Genomic DNA, 19,729 nt, shown 5'->3' on the forward strand with positions numbered 1-19,729 from the left:
GATCTGTGCTGAGACTAGACCTGAAATATAGAATTAAGCCACTGAACCTGTGATATGAACAGCAGGTAAGACAGCTTGCTGTGACGATCTGTGCTGTGACTAGACCTGAAATATAGAATTAAGCCACTGAACCTGTGATATGAACAGCAGGTAAGACGGCTTGTATTACTGATGCTATGGACTGAGCCTAGACCTGGAACTGGACTAAGGCAACCCGCCGTTGAACCTGTGATATGAACAGCAGGTAAGACAAGTCGATGTGTTGATCTCACTTTGACTAGACCTGAAATACAGATTAAGCCACTGAACCTGTGATATGAACAGCAGGTAAGACGACTTACAATCTTGATGCTAAGAAGTTGACTAAACTTTAACCTGAATTAAAGGAATGAGCTACTGAACCGGTGATATGGAACTGCGGGTAAGACAGCTTGATGTATTGATCTGTACTGTGACTAGGCCTGAATCACAGAATTAAGACACTGAAACTGGGTGAGCACACCAGTAAGACAGCTTCATGTATGCATGATCTGATGATGTAGATAACTAAGACCCAGAATCAGTGACCTGCCAACCTGTAACAGACATAAAGTATAGATGCTATTTGTGATATACTACTGAAAGAAGGCACTGTATCTATTATGTGACAGCATGTTACAGAGAACTTAGCGACTTGGTATATATATTGATGATATGTCTGTAATACAAAAAATTCATATAATTGGAGGTGAATGGGGCTGGATGGTGGGTTTGTCGTGAAGAAAATGGCCTGCTGCTTCATCAATTTCTCTAAACCCACTGCTGTTTAGCGTCCCCTAATGAACTGACCATTGGTCAGTGATGGTCACGTGACCTCCCCTAATTAATATAGCAGATGACGTCAGTATGCATATAAATGAACCTGAAAATGAACTTGTACATAAGAAACTAATCACATCACAAATTTATATAAAACTTGACCGGACTTAATACATATAATTAAGCATAACACTACACTGTATATTATACAACATTTTTACCATATTTATAAACATGCCCTACAATGATGGTATACAGTTCTGAAAGTGTATTTGTATAAACTTAAATTAAATAAATTTCTAGTTTATACAAATAACACCAACGCTCAAGTAAGGTACAATTTTTTGTATTGTAAAAAATTATCTCTTATAACTAAACAATCAATAACAGGTACCAGACTTACATTTATAAACTTTGGCAATCTTAGGGGCTACTCTGCATGTTTATTTCTAGACATTTATAATGACTGAAAATCCTGATCAACATAGATACTGGGTGAGCCCAGCATGTTGTGGCTGTGTATCTGTGGCCAGGTGAGGCCACCAGGTATATGCCACTTAAAAGAAATGTCAGATAAACCATCAGGTTAATATTGGATACTAAATACATTAAGTAAATTGTGATTTATAACTGTAATAACTATATCTGAATTGGGGTAAAAAATTCAAATATGTTGAATTGATAAGGCCAAATCGATTGGAATAGAAACTATTGTGACTATTGCAAGAGAGCCCCCAAGAATGAATTTCTAGTTAGACGTAACCCTTTGTTATCAAGTCTCAGAATACCATACACATTCAGGCTTGATGAAGTTATACCGTTGTGCACATTTGTTTTTTGTAGTTGTGCGTTCAATGCCTAGTCTTTTAATATGTCAAGAATTTTGTCAGATGCGACTGTGTTCGCCTCCACTTTTATGGGGATATATATCTATTATGTATATATTTTTTGCTTTCTTAGATATAAGTTTCGAAGGTTACCTAATCAAAAACAATTTAGAAGTAGACTCAAAATAAAGTAAGTCCATACTTTAAATGCAGTTAATTGTTCTCTTTTTCAATACGGACCATACAGGAAGTTATACTTAAGGGAAATTATCCAGGAACATCTTGGTTTGCTAATACCTAAAAGCAAGAACTTTATGACAATGAAGATAAGGGGAAATTTTATGGCGTGAAAATGAAGGGATAAGCTGGTATAAGTTTGCTGGAACTCTAACTCATTAGGGACATGGCATTAATTTCGCTTAAAGAAAATTATTACAAGCTTTTCAGTAAACACAATTTTAACTCTGTAGGGTGATATCATTACAGCTTGCAATATCCTTGAAACCGATAAATGAATTATCCAAAAAGCAGATTGCTGTGCTTTCACTGAATATAAACAAGTGAAACATGATTTTGTCATCATGTTAAAAACGAATTTCTCTTCAGAACGTAGTTGTGCAATTGAAAATGTATAAATAAACTTTATTTATTTTATTTGCAAGTTTTAACCTTATAATAAACACTCTTGATGGCCCGGATGGAAACACACGAGGATACTTATTGTGGGAGGAAACCGGGGTAACCGGGGAAATCTTTCACGCAGTGTCTGGAATCGAACTCCAGACGCGTAGGTAAAAGGCGAGTGTGTTACCATTGCGCCATCCGACCACCCGTTAGGTTATAAGACCTTTGACCTTTGTTTCGCCCGTCGTCGTGTGCCGTCAATAGTCAGGAGTAAACTTTTCACATATTAAACTTCTTCTATAATTCCACGCGCCGAATTCCATTGTAACATGCCAGAAATAATTTCATTTTTGGCTCAGTTTGAAATTCAAGATGGCCGCCATTTCAAACGTCTTCCCAAGTTCCATTGATGGGATTCAGGTCAAACTTGACGGAATGATGAGAAAATCTTATTTTGGCGAACTTTGGCTTAACATTGTTAAGAGAGCCTGTCGTGATAATAGTCTCTACCATATGGCTTGAAGTCAAAATTAAAAGCGAATTATTCAAGTGAACAGCTGCAATTTGTTTTGGAATTTCAGCAACACGTCAAATATAAATGCGAGGGGGTAATTGATAAGTTGTGAGACTCATTTTTAAGGGTTTTACATTTGGGGGATATATTCTATTTTTTTTTTATCATGAACTCTTTCATTGTCTGTGCACTTTTGCCAGCGATGTTTAAGGTACTTAATGCTAGTTTTAAAGAAAGTCCTCAACTGAATGTATGACGTCATTATCTGAACGAAAGTGGGTACCGGAAATAACATTTTTTCAATTCTGGAAATAGATGAAAGTCTGGTGGAGCGAGATCAGGCGAATAAGCGGGATTTTCAATCAATTAAAAGCCAAAATCGTTAATGACAGCAATGGCAGTGGCAGACTTGTGAACAGGAGCATTGTCCTGGTGGAACAACGCACCTTTACAGAGTTTTCTCTCAATTGCCTAAGAAGTGATGTATTATATGTACCATTGATTGTTTGTCCTTTTTGCAGATAATTTACAATTAGAATTCCATCAGCATCCCAGAAAACTGAGGTCATAACTGTTCCAGCTGAGGAATAGTCTTTGCCTTCTTTGGCAGGGATGAACCAGGATGCTTCAATTTTTTTTAGACTTTTGTTTGGTCTCTTGGGTGAAATGATGGAATCAAGATCTATTCATAGTCATAAACCTATGCAAAAACTTAGCAGGATCTGCCTCTGAAAGGTTCAGATTAGAGCCCGACAAAATCCGCCTTATGTGCTTCAGCTGCAGAAGTCGTGGTAACCAATGGGCCGGGAGTTTTCTTATTACAATATCGTCTGTAAGAATGAAATGTACACTTTCCTGTCAAAAAAACCCACGGTACCGGCTATATTTCTCTCTGTAACTCGTCTGTCAGTCATAAAAATATCATGGACTTTCATGACCATTTATGGTCATACCTTCCAAGACGGGTGTCATCCCTACGCCGCTGCCTGCCACCCCTAATTTCCTCCACCCACCCTTTTCACTGTAGCATATGAATGGGCATCATTCCTTAGTTTCTACCACATCGATATGGGTAGCATTAGGTGCTAAGCCTTTCTTATGCAACTATTGAATCACTGCTCTTTCAGCGATTTTGTCCATTTGCAAAAAATCACTTGCCTTGTTGGATTTATAGTGCTACCCCGTCTCCATAAACTGACAAAATGACATCAGTCTTCAGCCTTAAATAGTCAGGGAGTAGTACAGCTGAAAAAGGACATCACTGCTTAACGTCTTCGATGCAAGGCTCACAACTTATCAATCAGCCCTCGTATAAGACTGGAATATGCTTTTCATGGTTTGCTTACGCTGGACATTGTCTTCTTAACCTGCAAAATGTGTTCATAAAGGTATTGTTGAACATTTGATAAAATTTTAACACGCACACCATAATAAAACACCTCTTTCAAAATTATAATGAACATTAATATGCAAGTTTGTAATGGTACACTTCGGTTTGATTGCTCCGATAATTCAAACTATATGTAAAATTATACTTTGGCAATGTTGAAAGCATTAGGAATTCAGATAGATATCTTCTAATATGTTAAAGAGCATCTAGCTGTCGGTAATGTTATTACTTTGTATCTCGTGGGACATTCATTATCATTGCGCTTTTTTTAAGTCGCTAGCGTGAAAAATTCGAACGCTTTATCTCTATATCATTGTTGTCGTAATAGCTCAGCTGAGCTAATGTTATATGTTAAAATTTAATACGACAAAAAAAAAAAAAAAAAAAAAAAAAAAAAAAAAAAAACAAAACAACAAAAAAAAAAAAAAAAAAAAAAAAAAATAAATATATATATATATATATAAATATTGGAACATCTAGCAAAATATATTAGAATGAGTTATCCATATTATTGAATTATCACTTAGGTTTTCATGACGACCTATTTTAAGATCAGTTCGTAATATCTTGTTTGCTACACACGTGGAACAATCAACTCATAAGAAATGGCGTCCAGGTGATACAACTGCTTTTATTAACCTTCACGACAGAAGAGCTAACACTCAGGCTTATACTAAATACCCTACAGTAACACGTACCGGATTGATCCATATATCACACTCCTCCCTCTTTTAAATGTCAAGTTCAATATTCAAATTACACAAAATCTCTGTTGATTATTGTTAACCAGTCTTTGGTCTTCTGAACTGAAAGAAACGATAATTCAACATTCACTGCAAATACTGTAATTAAAAGTGATCTCAATCACCAACACTTATCACTGTCAATGATATGGCTAATACCAACAAACAAATTAAACTTTTGTGGGGGCTGACGGTTCCTAGGTGGATTACGACGAACGACCGGGCTAGTGCTCGACACAACGGGTGTCTGAATGTCACTCGTCGACGATTCCAGCTGAGGAGTTGGAATCGGTGCTACGACTGCTGAGGCGTCAGGTACAGAGATGGCACCTTAAGTGTTTCAGGTTCCTTAGACGTTATTGGAGAACGCGAGAACGTCTCTGGTAGTATCACGGGTGTATCCACTTGCGACTGGTTTGAACCCGAATTAGACACCACGGATAAATCGTCAAATAACGGTTCCTCCCCTGACGATAAGATATGATCAACATGGGTGTAGCGAATGTTTGGTCCTACCCGTTCGAGATAAGTAAGAGGACCTAGCTGTCTCACTATCGTACCCGGCATCCACTTTTCCTGACCACCCATGAAATTCCTCATCCGCACTGTCTGTTTCGGCGAGAATGTTCGAACCCGAACTCGCCCTTTGTCATGTTGTCGTTTTTGCTCAGCTTGCTTCTGTTGAACGCGACTTCCAGTGTCAGGTTTCAACAACGAGAGAGGTGTGCGTAGCTGACGCTGAAGAAATAATTCAGCTGGCGATACACCAGTAGCAGTCTGTGGAGTAGATCGATACTTCAGTAACAAGTTACTGAGCCTATGCTGAATTGTATATTGTTCATCACAATCAAAGACCTGCTTTTGAAGCGTTTGTTTCAAGATCTGGAATGAGCGTTCTGCCGCTCCATTTGAGTCCATCTGGGTGATAGGACGTTACTAGAGTATGCTTGACCCCGTTCCGTTTCATGAACTGTTCGAACTCAGTTGAGGTAAACAGGGGGCCATTATCAGAGACAACCTCTTCAGGTAGGCCATAAGAACTGAAGAGTGACCGAAGGACTTCGATAGTCCTCTCAGAAGTAGTGGTTGTCTTATGAGTCACCTCAACCCACTTAGAGTGACTGTCCACAACCACAAGAAAATATATCTTGTCTTTCTCCGCAAAGTCTATGTGGACACGCTGCCACACACGAGTAGGCCACCGGGGGCATTTTCTTCGTAGCATGACATGCATTACAGGCACTGACCACTGTTTCGATGTCTTTATCCAGGCCAGGCCACCACAGATAACTCCGGGCTAGAGATTTCATCCGGCTCATTCCAACATGCTGTTCTTGTAGTTGGGCCAGAATACGCTATCGATAGGCTTGTGGGATGATTACACGCAAACCCCACAACACACAACCCTACTCAGTAGACAGTTCATTCCTGCGCTGATGAAATGGTTGCAGGTCGCGATCTGACACATAATTAGGCCAACCTCGCAGTGCATAGTCAAGTACCTTCGACAGCACTACATCACGTCTCGTCCCCTTCGCAACGTCCTCAGATGTCACTGGTAAGTCATCCAACTGAGTGAAGTGGTAGACCTCCAATTCCTCCGACTTCCCGTCACTTTTGACAGGCAACCGCGAAAACGCGTCTGCATTGGCATGATGTTCGGCCCTCCGATACTCAATATCGTATTGATACGCGGACAATATAAGAGCCCATCGCTGCATCCTTGCGGCAGCTAAAGTCGGGACGCCGTTCTTGGGCCTAAGATTGTAACTAACGGCTGGTGATCCGTCACCAGGGTGAACTGACGCCCATACAAATACTTGGGAAACTTCCGGACACCAAACACCAGACCCAACGCTTCCTTCTCCACCTGAGCGTAATTCTTTTCACTCGCTGATAGAGTTCATGACGCGTATGCAATGGGACGCTCCTCTCCGTTGTCACAAATGTGGGAGATCACAGCTCCGACCCCATAAGCAGATGCATCGCACGCTAACCGTAGCGGCTTGTTCATGTCGTAATGACCCAACACGCGATCACTTGACAACTGGTCCTTACACGACCGAAACGCGCACTCGCACTGTAAGGTTCAGTTCCAGGACTCATCCTGTCGCAAAAGCTCGTGCAAAGGCTGCAACTTGGTCGACAGATTCGGCATATACTGACCATAATAGTTCAAAAGTCCTAAAAATGATTTCAGTTCAGACACATTTGTCGGACTTGGCGCGTTCTTGATCGCTTCGATTTTCGCCTCAGTGGGATAGATTCCCTCGCGATCCACCATATGACCCATATGCTCGACGGTGTCCTCCATGAACTTACACTTGTCCTCGCGTAGACGGACGTGGTGCTCCTCGAGTCTGCGCAACACTTCACCTAAGATCTTGATGTGTTCACTGTCGCTTGGTGCCGTAGGATATCGTCTATACGACACATGATATGCGGTACTCCCTGCAATATCTGATCCATGACTGACTGAAAGATAGCGGGGGCCGATGCAACACCGAACGGTAACCGATGATACCTGAATAATCCCAGGTGTGTGGTTATGGTTAAATACTTCTCTGAGGCCTCGTCTAATGTTAACTGCTGGTACGCCTGCGATAAATCCAACTTCGTAAACTTCTGACCACCGGCCAGCTGTGCAAACATGTCTTCCACATTCGGAAGTGGATACTGTTGTTCATCCAAGCACTTGTTTACAGTCACCTTGAAGTCGCCACAAAGGCGTATTGACTTATCGGCCTTAGGCACAATGGCAACTGGAGTCGCCCAATCGCTTTGTTCGACTCGCGACACAATGCCTTCATTTTCAAGTCTATGAAACTCCTTCTCTAAGGCTTCCTTCAGGGACAAAGGCACCGCCCGGGCCTTACAGAAAATGGGCTGTACATCCGACCGAACCTTTACTTGAGCCTTGAATTATTGTATCGTTCCCAGACCTTTCTGGAACAGCTTGTGATGCTTGACCAACAGTTACTTGACCGACGTATCAATGCGCTGCGACTGCACTGACTGGGTCACAGTAAATATACTTGGCCAATCGAGCTTGATGTGGCTTAGCCAGTTCCGACCCAACAACGATGGACGGTTGCCACATGCGACGCGCAACAACAAGTTATGGCTCTGATTTCCGTATGTCACCGGAACGGTTACCTCACCGCGTAATGGCACGTTCACGCCACCATAGTATTTCAGCTTGACCGTGGGCTTTTGCAAGGACAATTGCGAGAGGTGATCAGTATACACCTTCTCCGAGCAAATAGTGACCTCGGCTCCTGTGTCAATTTCCATCTGAACTGGACAACCGTTCAAATCGAGGTTCACCTTATAGCCCTTATCAACACTAGCGACATTATACAGGCCATATAAGAACTCATAATCCTTGAGTTCCTGCGCCTCCAGATACTTAGTCTTACTAATGTTAGTACCGCTTACAGGCCCTTTTGACCTTTTGGTTGGACATTTTTTTCCAATATGTCCCTCTTTCTGACACACATAACACTGCGCATGCAGAAACTTACAGTCTGCTGGTATATGTTTTCCACCACAGCGAAAACACCTTTTACCTGAGTCACTGTTGGTTCCCTCTGCCTTGTCCGAGTGTGATCTTTCAGTACCCCAGTACTTTGATTTCCGAGGCTTGTACTTCTGACCTTTGTTCACAACATTGACTGAACCAATGGCCGGCTGCGAAATTACCTCAGTGTTCTTTGTCGCCATCTCCATGGCTAACGCGATTTCATTAGCCCTGGCCAGGTCCAAGTCTTTCTCTGCCAACAGTTTCTTTTGTATGACCTCACTCCGTAATCCGCATACTAGTCTGTCCCTCAAAGCCTGATTAAGGAAGTCCCCGAACTCACAATACTTTGCCAAATTCTTTAGGCTGACTACATAATCAGAAACTGATTCCCCCTCCCTCTATTTACGATTGTGAAATTTAAACCGTTCTCCTATCACGAGTGGTTTGGGGGAGTAATGTCTAGTTAGTGCTGCCGTCAACTCCTCATACGCTTTGGTACTGGGCAGTTCTGGGGTGAGAATGTTCCCAAGCAAAGCATATGTTTGCAGACCTACTACCGCTAGAAACACAGGGACCCGTTTAACGTCAGCTGTATCATTCGCGGCAAAAAACTGTTCCAGTCTCTCAACGTAACAACTGAAATCCTCTTTGCCCTCTGCGAACTCGCCGATACGGCCTATTTTCGCCATGGTGCTTTCGTTCAAAACACAGAGTCGATCTTACCACAAGTTCCGTGCCTCGTCGCCACTGTAATATCTTGTTTGCTACCCACGTGGAACAATCAACTCATAAGAAATGGCGTCCAGGCGATACAACTGCTTTTATTAACCTTCACGACAGAAGAGCTAACGCTCAGGGTTATACTAAATACCCTACAGTAACATGTACCGGATTGATCCATATATCACACAGTTCAATGAATGTTTTTGAATCAGGATGCGAAATTAATGCTTTATGATTTGGTATTAATACATTTTGTTGATTCAGATTCAAGCATATGCTACATTTATTATATCATATTTACGTAATTTGTCAATTAAATTAGCCATTACAAATAGAAAAAAAGTTTCAACGGAAAAACATATATTTAGGACATATGTAAAACATTCAATTCACTGTGATACTTGAGCAATTTTGTGCTTCTGATGTATCACTTTGAAGTTAAAAAAACTTAAAAGCATAAACATGAAAAAGAATATGATATTTGGTAAACATTGTTGACACATATCTAGATTGAGATTTGCAGTTTTATTGGAAAACCGTCTCTATCAGACATTGCGTGTCTTCATCAGACCTGTATTAGTACTGATCTGTGTGCCGAATACAATGTGATATTTTCTGAACCTAAATCAATAAGATTAAATCAATGTACAATTTCACTGTCACGACGTTAATAACGTTTTTTGTCGATCGTTTTTGCAAACTAGGCCATTCTGTTAAATTGTTTCGATTAAATCAACACGCTATTCGCTACGGATGCCTTCAAAGTCTTGTCAAGCAATTATAACAATGACGTTGCTATTATTGGTTTCCGTGGATCACAATAGGATTGGAATGTTTAAAATATCTATCTAATGTCTGGATGCAGGGTCTGTTTGAAATGATTGAATACAATTTCAAGCAGCAAAAATACTGACACTATAGAAATGTTTGTAACATTTTCAAAATATTTTGTATCGGTTTCATAGCTGCTGTAACAGAAAGTAAAACAATATTGACAAGAGATAGCAACAGTCAGACAACACTGATTTTCCCGATACACGTGTCTCAAAAATAGTAAATTAACAGCAGAATTTACTGTTGTCTACATAAAAGGATAATTAAATTGCTTTACTGAGACATTTGATATATTACGTATATGCACCAACGAACCATAATAATGCTACAATTCATATCTGATGAATCTTTATGTCTGTTAAAGTGGGACATTTTCGGCAAGTTTTTTCAAATCTATGGTTCGATTCACAAACAAGATAAACATGATAGTCAGTACATAAATTTAACTTTCTGCAATTACTAAAAAGTATAAAAGTATAATAAATAATATCAGTTGTATCTTTATGTTTGTTTAAAAAGAGACATTTCCATCAGGTTTTTCGAAACTATGGAACAAACAAATTAATTATGATAGTCAGTCCATAGATTAAGCTTTCTACACCTACTTAAACGTTGCATATCATATTTTCATGAATGAAAAATGTTCAATATCAAAGCAAGAGTATCATTTAAACACGATATCAAATATATTTCTGTAGAGATTCTATTATCATATAGTGGAAATGACAAAAGTTGTATGACGGTTGCTGGCGATGCAACAGAAAAAACTATTCCGAATCACGTTCTTGTATATTTTTGATCAAGGGTCTTTATGCAAGTCATTTTTTCTTTCAAATGTTTCTCCTTATACGGAATTTGAAGATTAGTTTACAATTTTGTTTACTTAATAGTATTTTCTTCTTGTTTCCATGGACAGTATATACAAGTATTTCACTGGATCTTCATACTTTTGGTAAGGGTTCATCTTGGTGAGGCGATGTATCATTTAACAAACGTTACTCACTCTGACCTTTTGTCCGATATCAAAGAAAAAACTGCCTGGGTCTTAGCTCCTACACAACTAGTCACTGAAACATCATTTTTGGATATTGGTTCACACCAACTGTGACCTACTTTGCCCTCAATTTAACCTTTGCTCGAACTTTGCTTTACACTTGAACTTCTGATTTTTGGAATTGGTTTATTTGCAATGCATTCCTGACATATAAATCAACCCTCAGTGGGGCCTGTAATTCGCCGAACAGTCCTTTTCCCCGAACACAATTAACGAAACATGCAGTGATTCTATCACAAGTAGAATCACGGGGATCGAATTCTTTCATGGTTTTAGACAGAGATAGATACAAGGCAAAGCTTAGATTTAGTTCATTACATAAGAAATAAGATTTTACACGAAATAGAAAATAAAGTAGTAAATTACACCAATGCATACATTTGCATCAGAGTAAGAACCGATTAATTAATGAAACTGAACTCAGCTATGTGCTCTTTTCACAGTACGTCGGTAAAGGTGTATAATGATATTGATTGATGCAAGAAAATATGGAATGTGAAGGGGACAGTCAATGAATAATTCAGAAAAAAAGTTTGTGTTTGCAAATATTTAGATTTTAACATTCAAACACTATCATAATTTACCCCACGCAATATCGGCATGACTGACATAACTGATCATCAAAATGATAAAGGTATTATCCCTTTAGGTTTATGATCATTTACATAGCATTGAAATACAGTCATTTGTGAAAAACCATGTAAGCGTGACAATGAACATTCCATCCATAATAATTTTCATCTGCATACTTAAATAATCAATTATCATGGTGTATTTATTTGTGTTGAGTTTGTAGGTTCTATGGTTTATATTTTACTGTATCATATTTTGCAATCGTTTTACATAATTGACTTTCAAATTTCAATGAAATTGATGTGTGTTTTTCATGTAATTCGTTTTATTTATGATTGTCATTTGTTTTGTGTGAAAGTCAACTCTACTAGTTTACATATTTTTTTCTTTTTCGTCCGTTGGCATGTTGTCTTGACCAAACAGTTCACAAACTCAATATGATTGTTCATGGAAACGGAACAGGTAGTTCATCAATATCATTAAGAGGTCAAAGTGTCTAAGCAAAGAAAATACTTATGAAAATGAAATGGTAGGATGAATCCTCGAAAAATGATGTTAAAAATTAAATTCTCGAGGCATCAGCAAAAATTGTTTTATCTAAAGGATATTAGGAGAGAGGTTTTAACTCTTTGTGCTGACTCTTGAATTTTACTGACATATGCTGTTGACACCATCCTACAAAAAGCGTGAATTGACTGCATTAATTTACCAAGGTAAAGACGTTACCATTCCTGTGCCAAGAAAAGGTAGTGTGAAGTATAAGAGAAAGTACTTTCACCTTGAACTTGCAAATATACTCTCGAAGGATGTTAAACGAATTACATTTCTTTAGTAAATCACCAATCGTGCCCCCATCAAACTTAATAAGTGTCCAAAGTTTTCCTCGAAAGTTAAATAATTAGATTTAGTCTCGAACAGTGCTAGCCGCAATATCCCTCTGGGGTTCTGCTGGTTACATTATATGCCGACATTATACAATCTAATTGTCAATAGTAAATCCTCATAGAACAGTGACCTACTCTTACTGCAAATCTAGGTAATCACTGACAAATTCTTCGGCGGATTGACCACATTGTACACGAAGGAGTCGTGAAGATACCAACACTAGTTGCATTTAAATACTTAAAGGCGGGAATATATGTAATAATTAAAATTCAATATCATAAGGCCTTCAGCTCATAGTACGTTAAGGTATATCTATACTATAATTAGCTCGATAATGCATAGAAATCATAATAAAAACAAATGTGACTTAGTGTTGTCATAAATGTTCGAATTATCGTGAAAATCAATATTAAATCATCACCAATTATTACATATGAATGTATTTGTTTAAACTTAAATAATTAATAATAAAAAACCCCCAATAAAATACATATAAAAAATCAGTATGCAAACCAGGTAAAAATGCATATATTTAGATGTCACATTTACCAAAAACGGCGAAGAACATACCAACATGTCAAATGCAATACAACTAGGAGAAAATGAAAGATTTACACTGGTAATCCTGAAAAATACCAAAAATAGGACAACGTGTTCCGGAAAGAACGCGATGTCTGCTTGATCGACGACATCCGGCATGTGAATCTTGGTCTATCCAAGTAAGTATTATCACTTTTCAAACGAGGTCACTGTGAACAACGACTTAATAAATAGAACATCAATAACGTCCAATTTTTATATCAAATAAGGAAATAAAATGTTTCCCAATGAGGTAATTATGTCGACCATGAAACTTGTACACCATTGTCATCAAACGCATATGCATGTTTGCACTCCTGTTAGTATTCGCTTTCACTTACTCTAAACAGTTTCTTAAGAATATCCTTAAGTTTTACTGTGTCTCACATAATTCATAGGTCAAACGAGTCATTTTTGTTACGTGTTTCTTCAACAAGGTAGTTGCTTCATGTAAGCATTTCCCAACATTGCTTCCATTTTTACTTACAATCCGGTAATATATTCTTTCATGTAAAATAATTAAAACTGTGGTATAACCGTAACCTGTCCATTTTGAATAAATCATTGTAATAACACTGTAAACGATATACATGATTCTGCTCTTAATATATTCCATAAAGATAAAATAAATGAATAAAATCACACATGCAATGAAAACTCGTTCATTATCCTATGCTTATAGGTGAAATATGATAAATCGGGTCATACTCCTTCCAAAATTGCGTAAAATACACTTGTAAACGTGAATAGCAGAGTTTACTTTCCTAATTTATAACTTTACCCATCGACTAATTTTAAAGGGAAATTTTTTAAAGACACACAAGTGAACAGCACTTTTAAACACAAATTTAGAATTATATCCAATGAGATTAAGTGAATTACACACCTGTTTCGTCCTCCTAGGACCTAGTGAGGTTACATTTTGAAACCAAAGAGGCAACTGAAGAAGATGCGATAATCTATTTCTAAAAATTTTTTTTCTATCCAGTTTTATTTTCTTAAAGCTGTGAGCTATCAATGAGTCGTTTAAATTGCATCTGTATTTTCCGTTTATCTTGTGTGGTAAGGCGAACTGATATGCAAGACTGCCGTTGTAAATGCATCGATATATTGACTTCGCATGTGTAATCAGTCAAAATAAAGTAATGCCACTGACATCATACCGTTGTTCTCTTGGTAAAGTAGAGGGTCTTATAAATAGTGATATGAAATGTTTGATACGTTTTCTGGAAGCACTAAAGAGCTTCATAGGGACGTATATTTTGCCCTGGTTCGACTTATCAATCGCATATATGCGAATATAATTTCAAGAAATATTTTTCAGCTTTCTTGGTTTTATGCTTTTTCACGCAAATTTTTCAAATAAAATCCAAAGATCAAAGCAAGCATGCAAACTGGTAAAGATGAGATGGAGAGAAATCCGATTCCTCAAATCACTGAAAAGATCTACATGTCCTACCATGTCATGAGATAACATGAAATGGTAAGAATAAATGTGATTTTTGCATGAAACGTGAAGAAGAAGTGCGTGGCCGCTAATATAGCCTCAGTATGCATCACTCGCATTGGAACATTTATCCGACTTATTTAGCAACATTTTAGCTCATACTAAGTATCATTGTATAATAGCTTCAGTACAATAATACACTTGCTTTCATCCAGGTTCAGCTTCAGGAACTAAGACCTAGATATCACGACATAGACCCATTATATATGTGTAGAATCCTTGCAAATCATCTTGATACTTGTCTCTCTTCTGAATCCTATTAGCAATAATATCCTGCTTCTATCACGACGTATAATTGATACGAGAGGTATAATGAGTACGGTAAGATCAGAAGGAATATTTTTAATGATATACCAGACTTATCTATTTTATGTGAAGCGCTGTAATTACAGTTTTGATGTTAATCCAGAACAATGTTCATTTTATTTTACCATTGTTTCACTAGTAAAATGAAGAAAATTTATCGGATTATGGTATCTGACTATTTATGTTAATATCAGATCTTTTCAAAGGATAGAAACGGATGTTAAAGAGTTTGCAATTGGCAAAATTATGTTTTAATTAATGGAATTAAGCCTGATGTTATGCTTAATATGAAGCTCAGATAAACACATATATGATGACAGATCACATGTCTGTTAGTTTCTCTCATCTGCTCTCCATTAGTTGTTTTCATCACTTTATATAAATTTTATGTTTTAACAAAATTATAAAAAGAATCCAAATACACAATATGATATCTATTGTGTTTGCTGAATGTCGTCGTACATCACAAAAAACTGTACTTTTACATCATTTCTCTTTTAAGACTATCGGTAATTGATAAAGAAGAGTTCTTCTACGTGATGAAATTTGATCGCTTCGCTTTGTATTATATAGCTTATTGTAAGTATAATTGACATGTTTCAACGTATGTGAATTAATTAGCAACTCTATTTTTTTCATCAGAACAACGGTTTCCTTGATAATGTTCTTGCGTTGTGTTCAACATTGATATTCTACTTCCAATGTTCCAAGATTGTACAAGACATACAAGTGAAAGGAATCCTTCAAATATCAATTCAGATACAACAGAGCATCTTTTCAGCGTTACTGCATCATGAAGCTGTTTCGTCCTTCTGGGACTCGTAAGTGATGCTACATCATACAGCTGTTTCGTCCTTCTAGGACTCGTCAGTGATAATACATCATAGAACTGTTTGGTCGTTTTAGGTCTCGTCATTGATGCTACATCATACAGCTGTTTCGGTCTTCCAGGACTCGTCAGTGATGCTACATCATGCAGCTGTGTGGTCCTTTTAGGAGTCGTCAGTGATGTTACATCATGCATCTGTTTCGTCCTTCTAGGACTTGTCAATGATACTACATGGTACAACTCTTTCGTCCTTTTATCACTCATCGATGATGTGTTGGGTTAATATTTTGAAACGGAGGAGACAATTGAGAGAAACCAAAATATATCGAAAGAAGTATCAAAATTAGATTGGGAGGTGCAATAGACCAATAATTAAATTGGTATAGCAATTTTCATATCAAGATTGTTTATTCGTTTTATATGGCCTATTTGACGGTATATAATGCATCTGTGGTTCCTAGTTGTGCCCTCATAATTTCGACTGTTCAGAAAACAAATTAGTTGCCAGATGATCATCTTGAATTTTGACAATGAAAATTTGCAAACGGTAAATTCTTGACAAATACTGGATAGGCATTTCTAACATCATAGAAAAATAACTGACAGGATTAGACCATAGATAGGACTTGAGAGCTTGAATGGTGTTTGTCAGTTCAACAACTAATGAAAAACAAAAAGAATTATAAAGAATGGACAAGACCCGAGAGTCTATAAAAATACAGTGGGAGATGCACAATCTCGGATTGTAGGCGCCAAGATTCGTTTCTGTTCACCTTTTCACTTAAGATATTTTAATGAAGGGACTTTAAAGATATCTGCGCTCCGTACGGTATGAATACAAAATCGAATTTCACAGATGGCTATTCTTCCTTTCTGACAATGTTGCAGGAATTGGACCAAGCGAGGGATTATTTCAGTTCGAACATAATAACATTCACATAGCCTTCGTTGGTGACCCCACGATTGATACAAAAGTAACCCCTGTAAACTAAATTCTTCACAATGAAGAAATCAACAGTAAAACCTGAAGCATTATATTTATAATTCTTGCACACAATATGTACAAAATAATTTCTACTTTATTTGGTTTGACAAGCACTGAATCAGTTTTAACCGAGTAGCATTACTAGACTTACCATTGTCATCAGCATTAATTTATCTTGAAATCAATTTTGTCTAAGACCTGTGAATAAGGCAACTAGACCCAAAGGAAGTGTGATTGAGGAATGAGCTTAGTTTTTAAACACGCTTTCGTAAACATATATGGTTACAGTGTATCATATCTTGCAAGTGGTCTTAGAACTATATATGTTATACATAACATGGATGACTGCCTATAATAAGCAACAGTTTCATGCATTTCAACAGTAGATAATTGGAAAATTGCATCAAGGTATTGCGTTTTGAACGGGTGTTATATGACATTTATGTTGAAATGTTTTATTGCAACGAAATAGTTTTCCACCAAGTATTATGGTATGATGATTTGAATCTCCTTATTGTGAATTTTCCATTCTTTTATAGGAACGTTCATGAATCCACAACCTTTGGTGTTTACATATAGTAGTTGATTCAATATTCCATGACCTGTATCCACTATCGCGATTTTCATGCAAGAAGTCGTCGACTGACTGACATACTCGTAACACGGGCTTTCAAAAGATGCAGGTTGATGGAAATAATAGGAAAGTTTGGTTTCATTTGAGAACAAGACATTACTTACATCGATTGACCAAGGTGTCGTCGATGAAGCACAAGGCACTTACTCTTCCGAAACACCTTTTTCAGGCGTCTCCGTGTAAATCTTTCTTTTGTTCATGGATTGCCCTAGTTTTATGAAATTTGAGTATGGGCTATAATTATGTTGGCATGTTGGATATTTTTTTACAGACTTGTAATGTTGTTTTCTTTTTCAAAAATCATAAACATTTTTATGTTAAACAGCGTGAGGTAGGATGACGCTGATGACCTAGAATTAATTTGATTAGTTGAGCAAAATCTGAAACTTAACCATTTCAAAGAGCTGTTTCGTCTTTCTAATATTCGTTAGTATTGTGAAGGACCTTATTCAGATAATTGAGAGGCTTATATAACAGCACACCTTTTTTGAAGACTGTTGCTTTTCTGTCTCCTACATGTCTTTTTCTTGAGAAAAAATAACTACCGTCAGCTTATGACCTTCAAATGTCACAAACTGTATTGCTCCCCTGGTACTTAAAAAAAAAAGACTATTTAGCTGTTGAGGGAAGGCAATCATACAGTATTCTCTTTTCTTGAAATTATCCAGAGCCTATTAAGCGGTGCAATGTGTCCCTATAGAACCGTTTGAGATTCTTTTTTCGAAAGAAAGAAAGCGCCAGATTAGAGCAAAATTAGTCTTTAACATCCAAATTAAGTATTTGATGACAAACTACAACACGTAACAGCTATTTCATTCTTGTAAACAGAAAGAATAATGTCTCCAAGGAAACTTTGAAAATCGGTATTATCCTAATTAAACCTTTCTAAACAGCTTTAGTAACAACGTAAAATAGGTGTTCGTCATTACGTGGAGGCATATAAACAGATGTACAAAATGTATTATGCAGTTTTATGAATTATTCTGCTTTTTTTTTTTTTTATCAAATTTTAATTGTATTGAATGGTGTTATGCTTTTGTGTGTCTTTTCTACAATCCTTTGTAAGCCTCTCTAGCCAGATGCCTAAACATAAGTGTTTAATACTTTTAGATCATTCCTTGTGAAAAAGGCAGGCGATGCATTTTCATTATTTTTTTTCTACGTCATTAAACCAACAGGAGTTTCAATCATTCAAGATGCTTATAAGTCCATAATGTGGTATCTTTTATTTTGATGATACGTGGTTGAATTGTTTTGGCTTTCATCTTTTCTTCATAGTAAAAAATAAAAAAATAAAAAAATGAATAAAATACTTTCTTTTTTTAACTTTGTGTCAAATATGCATTGTGTTCCTGTTGGTCTATTACCATAAGGTAAATGTATAAGCCTAAGTCAAGATCAGAAAACCATATACCACCCCACATATCTTAAAACTTAGATCTTGTATATATTAGAACACAGGTTGCATCTTAGATATGATTTTAGGGACTAATTACGAGCGATTCAAAGATTTGAAGATAATTTGTGTAATCGGACTAATAAAGGATACCTCAAATTTACAATAATAATTTGATTTGTCGAAATCATCATAAAATTATATCTATGTCAATTCCACCATGTTGAACATACTCTTTTTAAACTAAGGAGGTCTATACACTGTGATTCCAATTTTAACAAAGATAAGTTTATGCATATGTAGTTTAAAGTACAATATGATAGCCAGGTGTTGTTAAAACACTAATGAAACAAAAATACTAATTATCAATTAACGCTGCTGGTTTCAGGAAGATTCGTGAAACTGGGGCCAGGGTTTGTGAGACACATTTGTGCATCCTGCATCCTTGTCTTATATGAAATGAATGACTATGTGCATGATGCAAAATTAACGCTATTTAATCACGATCTTTATTGATCTTGGTATTGAAGTAATTTTGAATTCGTCCAATTGTATGCTATATCAACTTTTCACAAAACGACAAGACAAATCTATATCAAGTTATATGAACCTCCAACAAATTGCCTATTTCAAAACCTGTTGACTAATGAAATTGATATCATAAATATCGCGAGATCAATTTCTTACATAATGTAATTTGTATCATAGAGCGGTTCATTAGAAAATAAGCCTTGGTATTACAACTATTTAATTAATAGATTCACACCCAATCATTTGTCACATTTTGTACCATTATGTAAGAGGTCGATCGTATAGACATCTATACCAATAGAATGCAAGGACGTGAAAAAATTCAGTATTTGGGTAGGCCGTATATCAACAAAAAATACCAATATGTCAAAAGAATCAAAATCTAAACTCAAATGCAATGAAACTAGGGCAAAATATGAACACAATAAAAAGGAAACTATTGAAAAAGAAGAATTAGACGAGGTGTTCAGGAAG

At 36.9% G+C, this 19,729-nt stretch overlaps 2 protein-coding genes across 2 annotated transcripts; both read right to left on the minus strand.

Annotated features, from left to right (window-relative positions):
• Positions 1-5,190: 5,190 nt before the first annotated feature.
• On the minus strand, positions 5,191-5,814 carry LOC132543087 (uncharacterized). Its single transcript, XM_060206541.1, has one exon. It carries the CDS (start codon positions 5,812-5,814, stop codon positions 5,191-5,193), a length of 624 nt encoding a protein of 207 aa, XP_060062524.1.
• A 1,171-nt stretch (positions 5,815-6,985) lies between these two features.
• Positions 6,986-9,108, minus strand: LOC132543088 (uncharacterized). Its single transcript, XM_060206542.1, has 4 exons — positions 8,857-9,108; positions 8,053-8,733; positions 7,457-7,812; positions 6,986-7,319 (listed from the first exon to the last, which is right to left on the minus strand). Exons 1-4 carry the CDS (start codon positions 9,106-9,108, stop codon positions 6,986-6,988), a joined length of 1,623 nt encoding a protein of 540 aa, XP_060062525.1.
• Between the last annotated feature and the right edge of the window lie 10,621 nt (positions 9,109-19,729).

Source organism: Ylistrum balloti, unplaced genomic scaffold, assembly GCF_031769215.1.
Source record: "Ylistrum balloti isolate Yb309-2 unplaced genomic scaffold, AGI_CSIRO_Ybal_v1 Utg369740, whole genome shotgun sequence".
NCBI classification, from domain to species: Eukaryota; Metazoa; Mollusca; class Bivalvia; order Pectinida; family Pectinidae; genus Ylistrum; species Ylistrum balloti.